Source organism: Doryrhamphus excisus, chromosome 20 (genome assembly GCF_030265055.1).
Source record: "Doryrhamphus excisus isolate RoL2022-K1 chromosome 20, RoL_Dexc_1.0, whole genome shotgun sequence".
Taxonomy (NCBI): domain Eukaryota; kingdom Metazoa; phylum Chordata; class Actinopteri; order Syngnathiformes; family Syngnathidae; genus Doryrhamphus; species Doryrhamphus excisus.
In genome coordinates, this window is record NC_080485.1 from 3,243,348 (window position 1) to 3,258,896 (window position 15,549).

Consider the following 15,549-nt stretch of genomic DNA (forward strand, 5'->3'; position numbering starts at 1 on the left):
AAGTGTGTTTCTCAATGTATTATTATTATTATTATTATTATTGTTATTTTTATTTGAATTATTATTAGTATTAGTTATAGTAATGTTATATTATTATTATTATTATTTTGTTAATAATAATAATATTACTACCATTATTATATTAATATTATTAACAACAATATTAATATAATAGTAGTATTATTGACATTATTATTATTATTATATTATTATTATTATTATTATATTATTTTTATTTTTATTTTTATTTTTATTTTTATTTTTATTTTTATTTTTATTTTTATTTTTATTTTTATTTTTATTTTTATTTTTATTTTTATTTTTATTTTTATTTTTATTTATTATTGTGCTTGTGCTCCTTTTTTATGCGTATTTTAGGAGTATTTTGTAAACAACAGACCACATCAAATAACGAAATTGATAAAGCAGCTACCTCAACCATCAAAAAGTTGGCCCAAGCCACGATGCCAGGTTATGTGTTGAGTTTAAATGAAATACTTTGGAAAAAACAGGCGGGCCATATTGAAACACTTGGCGGGCCGGATGTGGCCCCCGGGCCGTAATTTGCCCACCCCTGGTTTATGGCATCCGTGTATATGGAAACATTTAAACGGTTTGCCACCTTCCTTACCCCCCCCCCCTTTTTTTTTTTTGCATGTTTGTCACATGCTCAAACAAATTGAAATATTAGTCAATGGCAACACAACTGAACACAAAAGGCAGTAACTGCTGCATTTCAGAAAAACATCATAGCAACAGTAAAATATGGTGGTGGTAGTGTGATGGTCTGGGACTGTTTTGCTGCTTCAGGACCTGGAATGGAACCATGAATTCTGCTGTCTACCAATGACTTCTTCTATGTAGGTTTGGATTGTTTTCGTCCCTTAATTACGACAGGTTTCATTTTAAAACTGCATTTTGTGAGGGAAGGATGCAAACACTTTTTCACACCACTCTATGTGAAATGTACTTTCCATCATCTTAGTTGTTATATTTCCTCCCTGCAGGAGACTTCCTCTGCCTATCCTTAACATCCTCGTTTGTCCAGCTGCGATACAATCTGGGGGACGGCACCCACATCCTTCAAACTGTCAACCAAGTGGACCTGCACACGAGAAACTGGCACACTGTCAAGGCAGGGCGGATCGGTCAGCAGGGATTCCTAATCCTGGATGGCAAAGAGGTCACACACGACGCCACCGGGGGGATGAGCACCCTGGATGTCACCACCAACATCTTCATAGGGGGCGTCTCCTCGATGATGTCCACAGACGCAACGGAAGGAGCAGCGGTGGGCTTCACCGGCGGCATCCGGGAAGTCATTCTAAACGGGCTTGAGTTGGAGTTGACGGAGAAAGGAGCTACGAGCGGAGCGAATGTGGAAGACTGGGACGGGAGCGCCTGTGGATACAAAGTGTGCCGCAATGGAGGTCAATGTAGGGCAACAGGAAGTGACTCCATCACGTGTGAGTGCCCGCCATCATGGACCGGCCCAGTTTGCAACCAGTCTGTAAGCTGTGTCAACAACATCTGCAAACATGGCGCCATTTGTGTGCCAGTTAGCGTCACAGCATACCGCTGCATTTGCCCCCTAGGGTGGGGAGGGAGGTACTGCAGCAGAAAGGTCGCCACTGACACTTTTACGTTTGTGGGACAATCGTATGTGAAATATCTTGATCTGAAATACAACAGGAGAAATTTAAGACACACTCGGGTGTCTTTCAGCTTCCGCACAAACACAAGTGACAGTTTGATCCTGTGGTTAGGGAAGGCGGGACATGACGATGATGACTTCCTGGCAGTAGGACTTGAGAACGGACACCTGAAAGTCGCAGTTAATCTCGGGGAAAGGGTTTCTATCCCGGTGACTTTGACGAGTCAAACATTGTGCTGCAACAGATGGCACCACGTCTCCATCGTAGTGAACAGTACGGTCATTCAAGCCGACTTGAACCAGAAGAGGGTTCTTAATGAAGACGTGGACCCACTTGGACGATATGTTGCCTTGAACTACGGCGGGCAGATGTACTTTGGAGGATTTGAAATGGGCACAAATGTGTCAGTCCTGACATCAGGGTTGTTTTCATGTGGATTTCAAGGAAGTCTTAGAAATGTTTTCTTCTTTGACGAACCACTTAGGTTTTTCCAAAGCAGTGAGGGCTTTAATGTCCATGATGGCGGTGAGACATAGAGGGGAAGATGCTGATAGTCTTATTTAAGGGCTACAACATTTAATCATTCGATGAAAAATCGATTATCCAGGTAATTGACAATTATTTGGGGATTTGACTCATCTCTATATCATCTGATTTCGGCCTCTCCGATGTGAATATATTTTTCATTTTCCTTAGTAATCCATGAAAGCAGACCTATTGTATTTTGATATTCACACACATCAACTTCATCCACGTTTGTATTTGTGAGTGTTTTGTGTACATTTAACAGACTGGAAACAGCGTTTCAGTGAATGATTGTATCTTTAATATATTTACTGTACACAGAAATGTGAGTTCTTTTTATAACCAACAATAAAAAAGAATTAGATTTATTACCAACTGTACATACACACGTGCAAAGGCACACTTCATCTCTAAAGGTATATTACAAGCCAAAATGTACATCGCACTTCTCCAAAAGAAAGTAAGACTATAAAATATTTAAAGCCATTTTTTTGTTAAAGGAGCCGAATTGGAAACGTAAAAAGGTTGCTTAACTCCAAAGAACGTTTGACCTAATGTCTTGGAGCTTCTTATTACCTGGACTGTGTCTGGTGTGCATGATCAGTACAAACAAGATGTCTACATTACAGACAGTTAAAATTTCTAATTGAAAATAATGGCCCCTTTTCTGAATTGCAGCAAGAATGTGACGACACTCACTTGTCAATTTCCGAGTATACAAAGACTTTGTGTTTTCCATTCAATTAACAGGATTAAATGCTGGCAGAATATTAGGACCAAGCCCTCTGGAAAGTTGTGTGGTTTCGGTTTTACAAGGTGCAGGAAATTGACAAGCGAGTGTGATGACCTTCGTAAGCCCATTAAAACAATAGCTCAGCTCGTAACTGACAAAGTAAAAGATGGGAAGGATGTGACATCACATAACCTAAAACGCAAGTGGTTTGAATGTCTGAGAGCACCGAACACTACTAGGGCTTAATTCCTTTTAAAAACAAAATGTAAAAAAAAAAATACAAATAATTACGAGTAATTAGAGTCTTTTGAGCTCCTCCGCCCATTTTCATAGTCCGAGTCCCAGCGATGTCGGTGCCGCTCTTTGTGGCGGTTGCCGTAGTCGTCGCTGTAGTATCGCTCTTTCCTCTTCTCGCCGTAGCGATCCTCAGGCTGCCCGTGGTGCCTATTCCTCTCTCTGTGCTTGTCGTCGGATCCACGCTCGTGCTTCCGCTCCCTGGCGTGGTGCCTGTTCTTCTTCACGTGGTGCGAGTCTCTGCGGTGGCCGTGTTTGCTGCGGTGGTGACGGTGATGCTGTTGGTCATCTTCATTGTCCTCGTCGTCATCCCTCTCCTCGCTGTGGCGGGGCATCTCCCACGGGTGGCAGTAGGCGTAGCGCTCCTCCTCTTCCGGGGGTGCCTCGTCTTTGGCCTGTGCCTGTTGCGGCGTGCCATGGTTCTGATCCTGGACGTGTAGGTTGTGGAAAGAGTTGGAAACAGATGGTTGGAGGTGGCTGCCAGGTACCTGAGCTTGATGCTGCTGCTGGGGGACAGGTGCAGTACTGTTACATGCTGCGAGAGCTGGCTCTGTCGCTGTGATACTTTGGTGCTCGGAGGCACTGTGACTCTCTGCTTGTGGCACATGGACTGAAGTCACTGATACTGTGGCGCCCACCTGGATTTCAGCTGGATCTTCATGGTCGCTGGCAGTCTGGTTCTGTTCCTTCAATTTATGTTTGGCCTGAGACATCTGTAAAAAGCCTTGATGAAATGTTGTAACTGGGTTATTTTTACCGCCACTCGGCGCAGGCACAGGTTTAGCATCCACAGGAGCAATGTGGCTGCTTTCACTGGCTTTGGTCGCACTTGAATAGGCGGAAATCTTTTTCAGTATCCCGCTTAGAGGAGGTTTGGAGCTATTTGTGTGATCTGACGCCATGTGCGATTCCAGCTTGCCTTTGTCTGCATCAGCTAAAAGAGCAGCGTCATCTTTGTTGGGGCTGCTGCTTGTTTCACCCTGGCTTTGAGTCTTTGACAAGCTTTCCAAGAAAGCATCCGTTGATACATCTGGCGGTTTATCTCTCAGGGAGACTGGAGCACTTCGGGGCGCTGCCTCAGCATCTTTTCCTGATGAGGAGTTCGCAGCCTCCGCCTGGCTGGAAGACTCCGGTTCTGCTTGGACGACTTTCACCTCTTTTTTCTTGATGACAAAGCGCTCTCGAGGTGCAGCGACGGCAGCAGCCGTCGGACTCTTGGAGCTTGTGCTCGTTGGCGACTCAGTTTTCTGAGCAGCCTTGTGAGGGATTTCTGGAGGCTTTCCAGCAAAATCTGGAAGGGGTGGGAGTTCTCCTCCCCAGCCAACTAAAACACCAGGAAGAAAACGCAGAGGCTTTTGGGGTTCCTGACAGTTCTTGCCCGATGCAGACGGTTCTTCAAAGGACTCCGTAATTGTCTCTTCTTCAACAACTTCAGCGGTCTCAAGTAGTCTCTGCTTCTCGCTTTTATTCAGAGTAGTCAAGGAGGCCAGGAAGAGCTTCTCATCTTCTTCTGTTGGAGTCTCTTGAACAGAAACAGGAACGGCCTTGACTTCAGGAGACATCCTTGCTGTTTCGTTCAAGTCAACAGGAAGATAATCCCTTTTTGGCCTCTGGCGAATTATTAGTCCCAAGAGAAGGTTTGCTCGGTTGTTTTCTAGACCTGTCAAACAAGATGACAAATTAGGGTTGCAGCACTTTTGTGGCTTTTTCTGCTCATCCCAACCTGTTACTCTCTCACCATCGGAACCAAAAAATATTTGTTTTGCCTTTCACATAACTGAAGTTTGCTTAGTTTGGAAAAAGATGTTTATTTACTTTTTTAAGCTGCTACACCCACTATTAAGTCTCCTGCGGGGGGCCACCTCACACTCAAACCCCTGTTTTTATAATCACCAAGCAGGCACACTTTATTAACTGCTGTAGTCATGTTTGTTGGATTCTTTAACTACGGGCGTCTCGATATTGACATTGGATCGCGATATCAGTATGATATGGCTGCCGGTGCTGACTGAATGACTGAATCACTGCAGTGCCCCGGCTGCTCTGCTGGGAAGAACTGCATGACGGGAAGTTAAAATTGTTGTTTTTTTAGTATTAAAACTCATATTGGTATTTGTCTTGTATATTTCAGAACTACTCTTTTAGTGTTAAGCTGCCGTGTGATGATTTTAGTCTTCTATCCAAGATGACCCAGTGAGTAAGACTGTTATGAGTAATGATCTCCTGAGATTTCTGATGGCTTGATTTCTCATAGCTCATGATTGGCTCTTGTACAATAAAGAGCTGACTGGTGCTAGCAGTACATGATATGGTAATTAGGCCACCTTGTTATGGCAAAACTAAATGACCACATATATAAAATGTGATTTAGCAGATCATAAACCTCCACCAAGGTTGAATTGTTAACTAAACTGAGAAAAAGGTGTGCATTACCAACACCTGTGGAACAGAATCTAAACCCTTCTATATTTTATTCACAAGTCCAGTTTTATTCATTCATCCATCCATCCATTTTCTACCGCTTATCCTCACGAGGGTCGCAGGGGTGCTGGAGCCTATCCCAGCTGTCTTCGGCCGAGAGGCGGGGTACACCCTAGACTGGTGGCCAGCCAATCACAGGGCACATATAGACAAACAACCATTCACACTCACATTCATACCTATGGACAATTTGGAATCACCAATTAACCTAGCATGTTTTTGGAATATGGGAGAAAACCCACGACTGCACGAGGAGAACATGGAGCAAACTCCACACAGAGATGTCCAGTTTTATTAAAAAAGAAAAAAAATATATATATATGTTAGTTTAATAGTTATAGGGGCTGCACGGCGGTCGAGTGGTTAGCGTGCAGACCTCACAGCTAGCAGAACAGGGTTCAATTCCACCCCCGGCCATCTCTGTGTGGAGTTTGCATGTTCTCCACGTGCATTTGTGGGTTTTCTCCGGGTACTCCGGTTTCCTCCCACATTCCAAAAACATGCTAGGTTAATTGGCGACTCCAAATTGTCCATAGGTATGAATGTGAGTGTGAATGGTTGTTTGTCTATATGTGCCCTGTGATTGGCTGGCGACCAATTCAGGGTGTACGCCGCCTCTCGCCCAAAGACAGCTGGGATAGGCTCCAGCATCCCCCGCGACCCTCTGAGGATAAGCGGTAGAAAATGAATGAATTAATAAATAGTTATATAGTTAAAACATGTCCCGAGTTTAATTTTAAAACATTAGCAAGATTGAATTTTATCTTTTCCTGTTTAAATTTATCCAGCGTGCGTTCTTTCAGCACATGCTCAGATATGACGTAACACGCAGCTTGAGACGTTCTTCAGTTTTAAAAATGGAGGCGAGCAATTGGTACTGGACTATTGCGGAAAGTTTGTTTTTGATCCAAACTAATTTCAAGACTGGACGAACGAAAAACTCGCAATACAGAGTTATTCCAACAAGTGAAAGAAAAACTCGGGGAAGTCGGTATCACGTGATGTTGATGTTTACGTTTTACTGCACATGCCCCATTGACTATTCGGTTTGATGATGTAGACAAAAGATTGGAATATTCCTTTCCATGTATACCATTGTTTTCAGAAAGATAATTCGTAAAGAGAAAAACTCCTCATGTAAACGTGGTTTATGTCAAAATTACTGTTGTGAAAAGGCTCATGACAAATCTATAAAAATAGCGGTGGCCTAAGACTTTCTGTAGGAGGAACCAAACGTGTTCATCTGCAAAGCAGACAAAAAGAGCCGTGTTTGAATCACCTGGTCCATCGAAGGGCACGAGTTGATGTGGCACTTTTTCAGTCGCACCCAAAGGAATGAGATACATGTCCTTCACTTGTTTGCGGTTGTTTGACACCACGCCAAAACGCCTTCTGCTGCTGAAGTAGGCATAAAGGAGTGTGTAGGAGATCTCGTCTTCCTCGGTCACAGGGCAGAAGCGAATCAGACACACTTCCTGTGTGTTAAAAAAAAAGGCATGTGTCAGCAAAAACCATGATCCATGTAAAAGAAAACAAAGATTTCTTCTAGGTTGCTGAGACGCAATTCATAATTAGATGTCAAAATCTCACTTTAGTTCCAGTTGCACGGATCTTTTCCAAGTAGTCCCACACAGTCTGCGGACTTATCCTCCCACCAACCTGAATACTGTCTGGAAGATCCTATTGAAAACGATCCAACATCACTTTAAGCATTTGCATAATGATGATACTTTGCAAGGAATAGTCAGGTTTAAGTGGCCATCAAACTGATAAGTTAGAATAGTTTTTTTTTTTGCTGAATGTTCTTTTTTGGTCACTTTTAAGTTAGTGGATAATGTAGATACAGTAATGATACTGCTAAAATAGCATCTTTTTATGATTTAAAACGGGATGTCAAACTCGTTTTTGTCACATGTCCTCTAGAGGGCAAGTTACAAACTCGGCATCATGTCATTGTGCATACATTCAATTACTATGTACTGAGGGACGACGACTGCACTTGAAAAATTATCACTCAAGTTACACACAAATATTTCAACTAATTTAAAAATCTGTGATAAAAACATTAGCTTCATCAAATAATTTTGAGGTAAACAATAAACATGCAAATTCAGTACCAATGTGTCAGAATGAATAGACCTAATTTAATTTGAACAATGAATGTGTGTGCGTATTGCATTTTTTCATTTATTTCATTAACTACATAAAAAACAAAAGACGTGGTGTGGCAAATGTGGGCCCAGAAATGACACCTCATTGCCAAAAGAATGCAATTTTTTTCATTTGTGTAATTCAAGTGAAAAAGAAGGAAATGTCTTAAGGGGACAGATATTGAAAAAAAATAATTTGTGTTCAATAAGTGTGCAGTTTAACGACATTCAGTCTTTTGGGGGAGGAGTCAATCAGCAAGACATCATGACTCAACATTTGCATGCGCTTCCTGGCAAAAAACCTTCAGATAGTTACATTCTAAAAACTTTTGCCTTCTATTTTTGTTGCTTTGGGTGTATGATTGCTTCTTGTCGTAAGGTGCACACCTTGCATACCTTTTACATGTTATTTCCCCCCAAATGGATGCAGTGCACTCAACAAGAGCTACAACGCTTAATAGATGAACCGACAACTATTTTGCTATTCAATCAATCATTTTTTTTATTTTAAAATATAAATATATTAATATTGTATTATCTGATTTCAGCCTCTCAAATGTGTTTCCCTAGTCATCCATAAAAAGCACATCTATTATGTGCTTGTGCCTCTTGAGGACCAAAACACTTTTTTGTTTGCCCATCTAGGGCCTAAACAATTACTTGATTAATTGAAACAGCAAGCTTCAAATTGATGGAGTACAAAAATAACCGTTAGTTGCAGCCCTGCACTCAAGTAAAAGGTCAGTTGTCCGCATCAATCCATGGAAAAGTAAAATAAGTCTTTGTGGTAGAATATTTGTGTTGTGATCTGTACACAAATGATAAGGAATGGGTACAGACAGAGTGGAATAAAATCCTGAGCGATCTGTTAAAAATTGTAGAGTAGACTGTTGACCACAAATTTGAGTGGTCAATGAGCGGTAAAGGAGTCCACATGAGAATGTTGATGAGGTCGATTTAACTTTCAGAGCAGACTCGAGACACTTAGGTGTGTCTGGAGGGGGTTCTTTCGAAGAGTGACATACCTGAGTCAAGTTGTCCAGAATGCCTGACACAGGAAAAGCTTTTGTGACAAGTTTGGCCACAGAGTGCATAGTAATGAAACCCCGCCACAGAGACGTCAGGTTGGAGAGGAACAACGTGTCATCATCTTCGCCAGCTGTGTAATCAGACCTGAGATGGAGAGAGTACTTTACTGACTACTCCAACACAAAGAGAACCCCACACTAGAAATGACTGCTCAAAAAAAAAAAGAAATGACTGCTCACCTTCGCTCAAAGGTGGTCTGAGCCTTCTGAAAGCTCTCCTCCAGAACAGAGAGATGTAAGTCGTCCTCAGCAGCAGGGGGCGCTGTGCCTGCCTCCTCTCCTTTGACAGACAGCCTCTTTGCCACCGTTGTAGCAACTTTGACCACTTTAGTGGGTGCCTCTTTCACAGGGGGCACCATACGACCTTCAAGGGGAAGAAGAGCAACACATCAAGGTCAGTGATTGAAGCTTGTCTGAAGTCAGGACTCATGTTGCAGGTCACCTGTGCAGATTTTGCAGTTGAGGTCAAATAAATGAGCCTTGTGTTGCTTGGTGGTGTCTTTCTCTTCATCCGCGCTGTCTACGGCCTTCTCAGGAGCACTTGGAGCTTCTAAAGCGACTTCTGCCACTTTGACTGGTTCAATCTGCTGCAGTCATGAGGAGAAATCTTCAGTTGGGTGGCACATTAACTTGTGATTATAACATGTCTTACCTCCACAGGCTCGGGTGCTTTCACTGGCTCTTCACTCTCAATCTCAATCTCCCCTTTATGTGTGATCTTGGTGATTGGCCGTCTCTCTGCCTCTCTTTGCTCTTTTTCAATCATTTCAATCGTCTGTAAAAATCAGAAAACAGTATTTCTTAACGAAACACATTCCAATCGAGCTCTTCAGGTAAGTTACGACAAATGACTCACATGTCGGTTCTCTCTTTTCCGCCAAGCAGCCAGTTCCTTAGAAGCCAGTTCTTCAGGACTCATTCGGATTAGATTAGCAGGAGGGATGTCTCCTTTGAGAACCTTCTTAAAGAGAACCTGAGTGTTCAGATTAAAAAAAAAAAAAAAGATGTGTTTTATGTGTGAACTGAAATGCATCCTCACTTTACATGCAAATCATATCTGCTCTCATTTGGAGACATTTCAAATACCACTTACATTATTTTTAGTATCTTTTAGGTTAAACATCAAGCTTCGATACTTGTTCTTATATTTGTTTTCGGTGTCTTTATACATGTGAAAGAGTTCTCGCTCCGTCTTCTTGGCAACTTCAGACGCTTTTTCTACTGGGACATCCAAGTCAGACTCCTTCAACCTAAAACGCAGAAAGTGTCACACATTCAGCACATTTACATGAATCTTTGAAAGCTTTGCAATGAAGAGGCTGTGTATTGTCAATTTATGGAACTTTCCTACCTCTGGATAAGGATTTCTTTCAGAGAATCTCGCACGCTGCGCCTGATCTCATCCACAGATGCACGCTTTTTGGAGCTAGAAGGTGCAGATTTACTTCTTGCCTCAAGTTTTAGGGGAATTCCTATGAGGATGTAATCAAGGATAAGTACCAAGGAAGTTGGTTTGCATCAGCAAGCCATTCCCTCTGGACAGAATGTGTAGATGTGTCTTTTCTATCACTTTTAAAAATAACTTCAAAATACTGCTTTTATACCACCACAAACTACCTTGCCAACCAGGCCATTAACTCACATCCATATATGCATACAATACTGTATCTGTATTGCAACAACAAATACATCAAATACCTGTTTTATGAGGAGCTTCAGTGGACAGTCTTCTACCTGATTCCTATTGCAGACAAGAGGTTTCAAAATTACTGACCCGTAGGTTTTATTTGAATATTGATCAAAATGAGAAAAAAAAGTACTAAAACAGTAGAAATATGAACATTTGCCATTACAATTCTGCCTTTTAAAAGGCAATGCTCAGTTTGCATTAACACTGTCAGACAAATGACGTCTGCCATGAAGTTCACATTTTTAGTACAGTTTAACTACCACCCCAATTCGCACTAAATTACTGTGGTTTCTGTTGACTAATATTTGCTAGGTAATTGTAATTTAAATAGGGATGTACCTGATCCGATCCAGTATCGGGTTACAATAATGGAAATTTCCAATACCATCTGCAGAGACATTTAACAAGAACGAGCCAGTATGCCAAATTTGTTGGAATTAATCTTTAATTCTCGTTCTCGTGTGTTTGGTGCTGCAGTTCATTGTTAGTCTTTGAGCTCTGATATCGAACTGCATCAGGGTCGGCAGATATCCAAATTCAGTAATTGGGATTGGATCCAAGTGAAAAAATGGGGATCGCTACAAAGTTGAATTGAATAGCCTATGGAATTTATTCTAGATAGTGTCAATCAAAGCTGAGCATTGCTATATTGCAATGGCAGAATTTTGATCAAGCGTTTGTATTATTACAATGTGCATGTGGTACCAGTGAGTGTTTCTGCACCACAACGGTTGAATATCAGTGTGTGTACCTGACAATGTGGTGGGTGAATGCATGTCTAATTTTGTGAGAAGCTACAAAATGGTTAATACGCAGACCTTAGCATACACCCATGTGCAAGCCATCAGTGTACAAGAAAAGTAAAGGTAAAATAACAAACCCTTGTGTAGTGGAAACACTTGCTATGATTAATATCAGAGCATCACTTAGCTGGAGAAAACACATAGCGAAACATCCTTTGTAATGAGGGAAAAAAAACATTTGGTCAACAGCTCTAGTGTATTAAAAAAATAATAATAATGTAACGTGACCTACCTTCTTTACTGATCTAACACCCCCTGATGTCACTGCCTGGGAGGATCCTGGCCTGGGTTTGGCAGCCTGCTTTTGATCCACTGCTTCAGTTTTTATTTTGGGTGTGGGTACAGTCAGGGGGTCAGGCTCCACCTTTTTGCTCTCCTCCTCGCAGCACTTCAAGCACACATACATCTGGTCCTCCTCCTCCATCTCACGTACTTTGATCAGGTCGAGACCGACACAATCACCGTGGAACCAGTCGTCACAGCGGCCACAGCCTACCATGAACCTGGAATACAAAAAAATATTCCTTTGCAACCTGTTTATGCAGCAAGGTCGTGGGGCTTGAACTAACTGCACCCTTTTGCGAATGCTGCACACAAAAAAACCTATTGATTAGTAATAAGACTTATGGCCACTTTTTGTCAATGTAATGGCAACATAGCTGAAAACTTACATGTTGTTGTGGTGTTTCTTGCACAAACCGCAGCAGTTGTTTCCATCCCACACAGACTCATTGTTAGCAGGCTGCTCCTCAGTGCTTTCCCTCTTCACAGCCGGAGCGTTATCTGGGACAAACAACTGCGGTTCATCCACAGAGATACTCCTTGCTGTTTTACTTTTTTGCTTTTGGAGAATCTTCTCAGGCTTTTTTATTTTAGGTTTCTCTTGCACAGCCTCTTCAAGTGTTTTTGAAGAATGGCCTGGACGAGTGCCGTGTGAGGAGTTTGAGGCGTCCACTTTCAAGGAGCTTTGCGTATGGGGGGGTTTGGTTGGACTGTGTTGCTCTACTACACGGGACCCACTAGATGGCGTCTTTTTCACTGGAGAGGTGGCCTTGACTTTCTGTTCTCCTGTGTGCATCTTTTGAAGTTTAGAAGCAGGTTCGCTTGGTGTGTTTTCACCAGGCCTTTTTAAAGAATCATTGCTTCTCCTCGCTTTGAGAGCTTTAGATTTAAGAAGGTCATCTCTTTGGACAACTTTGGACGGTACACTTTGGGAAACTTTAGCTCCCTTAGCCATGTTGCTGTGCTCACATGTAATCAAGCCTTTATTCTTACTGGAATTAGGTGATTGCTTGGATTCAGACTGAAGCTGGTTTTTGGCTGTCATCACTTTCTTCTCTTTTATGTCCATCTTGTCAACACTGGCTGTTCCATTGTTTGGCGGCAATTTAACCCCATCTTTGACAGGCTTTTGCTTTGTCACCACACTCTGATTGTCAACTCCTGCCTCCTGTGGGCAAGAGTTTTTTCTTTTCATCCCATTGGCTGCCTGGACATCATTGGGGTTCACATACGGACCAAGTCCAAGTGTTGTGTCATCAACGCACTTCTTCTCAGCTACATCCATGTGGGGAGCTTTGTCAGGATTAGGCACGCTGACAGCATCATCAGACAACATGGTAAACCCAATGTCACCGCCATAGGAAAAACCACTGTCAAAGTTGGCGTCAGCATCATGGAGATAAGACGGTCCAGGAAGTAGTTCAATCTTGAATCCTCCGATGGTGACAGTCAGTCGTTTCAGCACAACAGAAGGTTTTAACCACAATCCGCCTTCAAGGTGGTTGATGTTGATGCGTCCACCCAGAGTTAGTTCCTTCTTCAGCTGTACTCCTTTAACTCCTTTCTTGATTAGAAACGACTTAGGGAGCTTCTTGCTGGATTTTTGTCCCGGGCATCCTATGGGTACGGATTCTGTATCTGGAAAGAAAACATGCATCACAAAATGTGCCGTATACTGGACCACCCCAAAGGTCAAACAATGTTGTGAAAAATATACACCAAAATCAAATAAAACCTGAAGTGCAAACCACTGACGCGTGCATCTAAATGAACTGAAGAAGTGTTTACATTTTTCCTTTAAGTTTTTGTGATGCCACCAGGTCAGTGATGGCAAACAACAAACAATGATAATAATTGGTCCATTAATTCACTATAATTGTAGTAGCATGTCATTTTAAATATGAACAAATCATCAGTCAATCAGCATTATTGTTTCCCATGTATGGCATGAATGGATCAGGCTTACCTATTTCTACATTACGTGGACGTCTCCTGGGTCTTCCTACAGGTCGCTTGACAGGATTGGTCCCTGTCACAGTCAGTTCCCCACCAAGGCCTGAAGATGATGTTGAACCACTCCCGATATCTGCCATACAAGAATAAAAGGTAGAACAATAAGGAAAAAAAGGTCAGTAGAAATCCAAATAGCATTAAGTTAAATGTCCCACCACTGTTAGAATATTATACTATCAACAATTGAAGTAGATGTGTACATAGATGTCCTTATACAATACTGGCGGTGTATGCAGTGAAATAATCACCCATTGTATGACTTTACTTGAACATTCAATACATTGGTTGCACTGATATTGATCATACCTGCCGAGCCTGAAATTTGAAAAGCCGGGTCCTCATTGTCCAGCAGGTTGAATTGAGAGGTTGCGCATCCAAACATGGGGTCTTTGTCACTCAGCATGTTCTTCAGCGAATCTTCAAGGCAGAGTACTGGCCCAAACTCATTACTGGCTTCACATTCCAGATTTTGACCTATGATAAGGGTGTCATCTAACTGGTCACTTGGTATTAAAAGGTTAAACGTGTCCACAATATCCATGAATGCTGTTGCCTTCCTGTGTGGGGACACAACAGGTAGAATACGAGGACTTCATTAACATCTGGATAGCCACAAGTGTATCACCTTAACCACAAATATGTCCCAATACAAACAAATTGTTGACCAAACAATATTTTTGATTACCCTTATAATATTATAACATTGAGATTACCCGATGCATGCAAATAAAAATATACAGGTTTAAAGTACGAGACAATAAATAATGCGATGCTGGGATGTCATCAACCTAACACGTTACAGTCTTGCTAAGCTAACAATTAGCATCTTGACTCCAAGACATTTACTTCTTACCCATCAAGGTTTGCGTATTCAGGGCAGAAAGACCACTGAAAAGCTTGAACGTTTAATCAGCATTAGTACGATAGCCCAACCTCCAGTTTGTAAAAGATACTGCAATAGCTTGTTTGTGTCCAATGAAGTTTTAGCATGCGTGAACACACGTTAAAGCGGGACAGATTGAGATGAACTGAGCATGTAATTAAGTTCAGCAGTGGTTATTAGATACACGTCAACACAGGTAACTATTCGATAGTACAACTGCAAATAAACACATTCAATGTCCGTTAGCTGAACTTGTTTTCCAGCCTGACTGCAAATGAGGCGGCTGCTAGTTAGCATGCATGGCTAATACGTTCTGTTATCAAGCTAACAGTGACCTGTGGGTGGAAGTTTGGTGATTACTCAAGTCTCTTAACTGTGCATTTGTTCATATAACTGTTTAATAACAACTATATCCATAAACAGCATAGTCATTTTAGAGATGAAGTGATGTGGTTCACAGTGTTTAACGATCGAGGAGGCTAAATCTGTCAGACATGCTAGCTCGGTCCGGCTAGCAAAGGCCTAGGATTGTTTGTAGCCTGCTCGCTGCTAACAGACGTTTCATGAACACGCCCACGACACCCTTGGGCTAACTGTATATTTGGGCATGTGAGCGTTTTAACTAAAAGATCTTACCTGTGTCTCGGTGCAATTATGTGTGCAATTCGTGTAAGATTACATAGTAGCGCGACTGCCTGCACTAACTTCCTTAACTAACTAAGCCGCCATTCGCCCCGTTGCTGCAAAGCTGCTGACGGCCAGAGCTGCGAGTCACGTGGTTTGTGTTTACAGCACGTAGCTTAGCAGCTGAGTGCGTACAGACGCTACATAGCTTACATTAACTAAGTCTTTAAACTTTGTAAACACAGTTAAGAGAGGCAGTTATTTCTCATTTAATCTCATGACAATCATGTTTAAATATATATACATTCAGTATGTATAAAAGATAGAA

The 15,549-nt window shown here is 41.9% G+C and overlaps 2 protein-coding genes across 4 annotated transcripts in view; one reads left to right on the top strand and one right to left on the bottom strand.

Moving 5' to 3' along the window:
• eys (eyes shut homolog) overlaps window positions 1-2,521 on the top strand; it is a 272,564-nt gene extending 270,043 nt beyond the window's left edge. The window contains exon 50 of the mRNA XM_058058308.1: window positions 1,008-2,521. Coding sequence (XP_057914291.1) covers window positions 1,008-2,191 — 1,184 coding nt within the window. The 3' untranslated portion in view covers window positions 2,192-2,521. The remainder of the gene's footprint in view (window positions 1-1,007) is intronic.
• phf3 (PHD finger protein 3) lies at window positions 2,416-15,401 on the bottom strand. Of its 3 annotated transcripts, none has more exons than XM_058058311.1 (16): window positions 15,234-15,401; window positions 14,021-14,271; window positions 13,668-13,787; window positions 12,091-13,339; window positions 11,652-11,922; window positions 10,625-10,667; window positions 10,278-10,398; window positions 10,020-10,176; window positions 9,783-9,899; window positions 9,579-9,701; window positions 9,369-9,510; window positions 9,107-9,290; window positions 8,864-9,011; window positions 7,279-7,368; window positions 6,968-7,163; window positions 2,416-4,867 (listed from the first exon to the last, which is right to left on the bottom strand). In XM_058058311.1, exons 2-16 carry the CDS (start codon window positions 14,253-14,255, stop codon window positions 3,201-3,203), a joined length of 4,863 nt encoding a protein of 1,620 aa, XP_057914294.1. In that variant the 5' UTR covers window positions 14,256-14,271; window positions 15,234-15,401; the 3' UTR covers window positions 2,416-3,200. The 3 variants fall into 3 exon arrangements, with proteins under 3 accessions (XP_057914294.1, XP_057914293.1, XP_057914292.1); XM_058058310.1 differs by lacking the exon at window positions 15,234-15,401 and adding an exon at window positions 14,568-14,878 and having other exon boundaries at window positions 2,418-4,867; window positions 9,369-9,513; XM_058058309.1 differs by having other exon boundaries at window positions 2,419-4,867; window positions 9,369-9,513.
• Between the last annotated feature and the right edge of the window lie 148 nt (window positions 15,402-15,549).

What these genes read in the sequence shown, in the direction of transcription:
- phf3 (XM_058058310.1), bottom strand. Translation starts at nt 14,255, where the DNA reads ATGGATATTGTGGACACGTTTAACCTTTTAATACCAAGTGACCAGTTA. An exon ending in TCAAATTTCAGGCTCGGCAG is followed by an intron (nt 13,788 to 14,020) that starts GTATGATCAATA and finishes CTTGTATGGCAG; the next exon opens with ATATCGGGAGTGGTTCAACA. An exon ending in CAGACCACCTTTGAGCGAAG is followed by an intron (nt 9,012 to 9,106) that starts GTGAGCAGTCAT and finishes TCTCCATCTCAG; the next exon opens with GTCTGATTACACAGCTGGCG.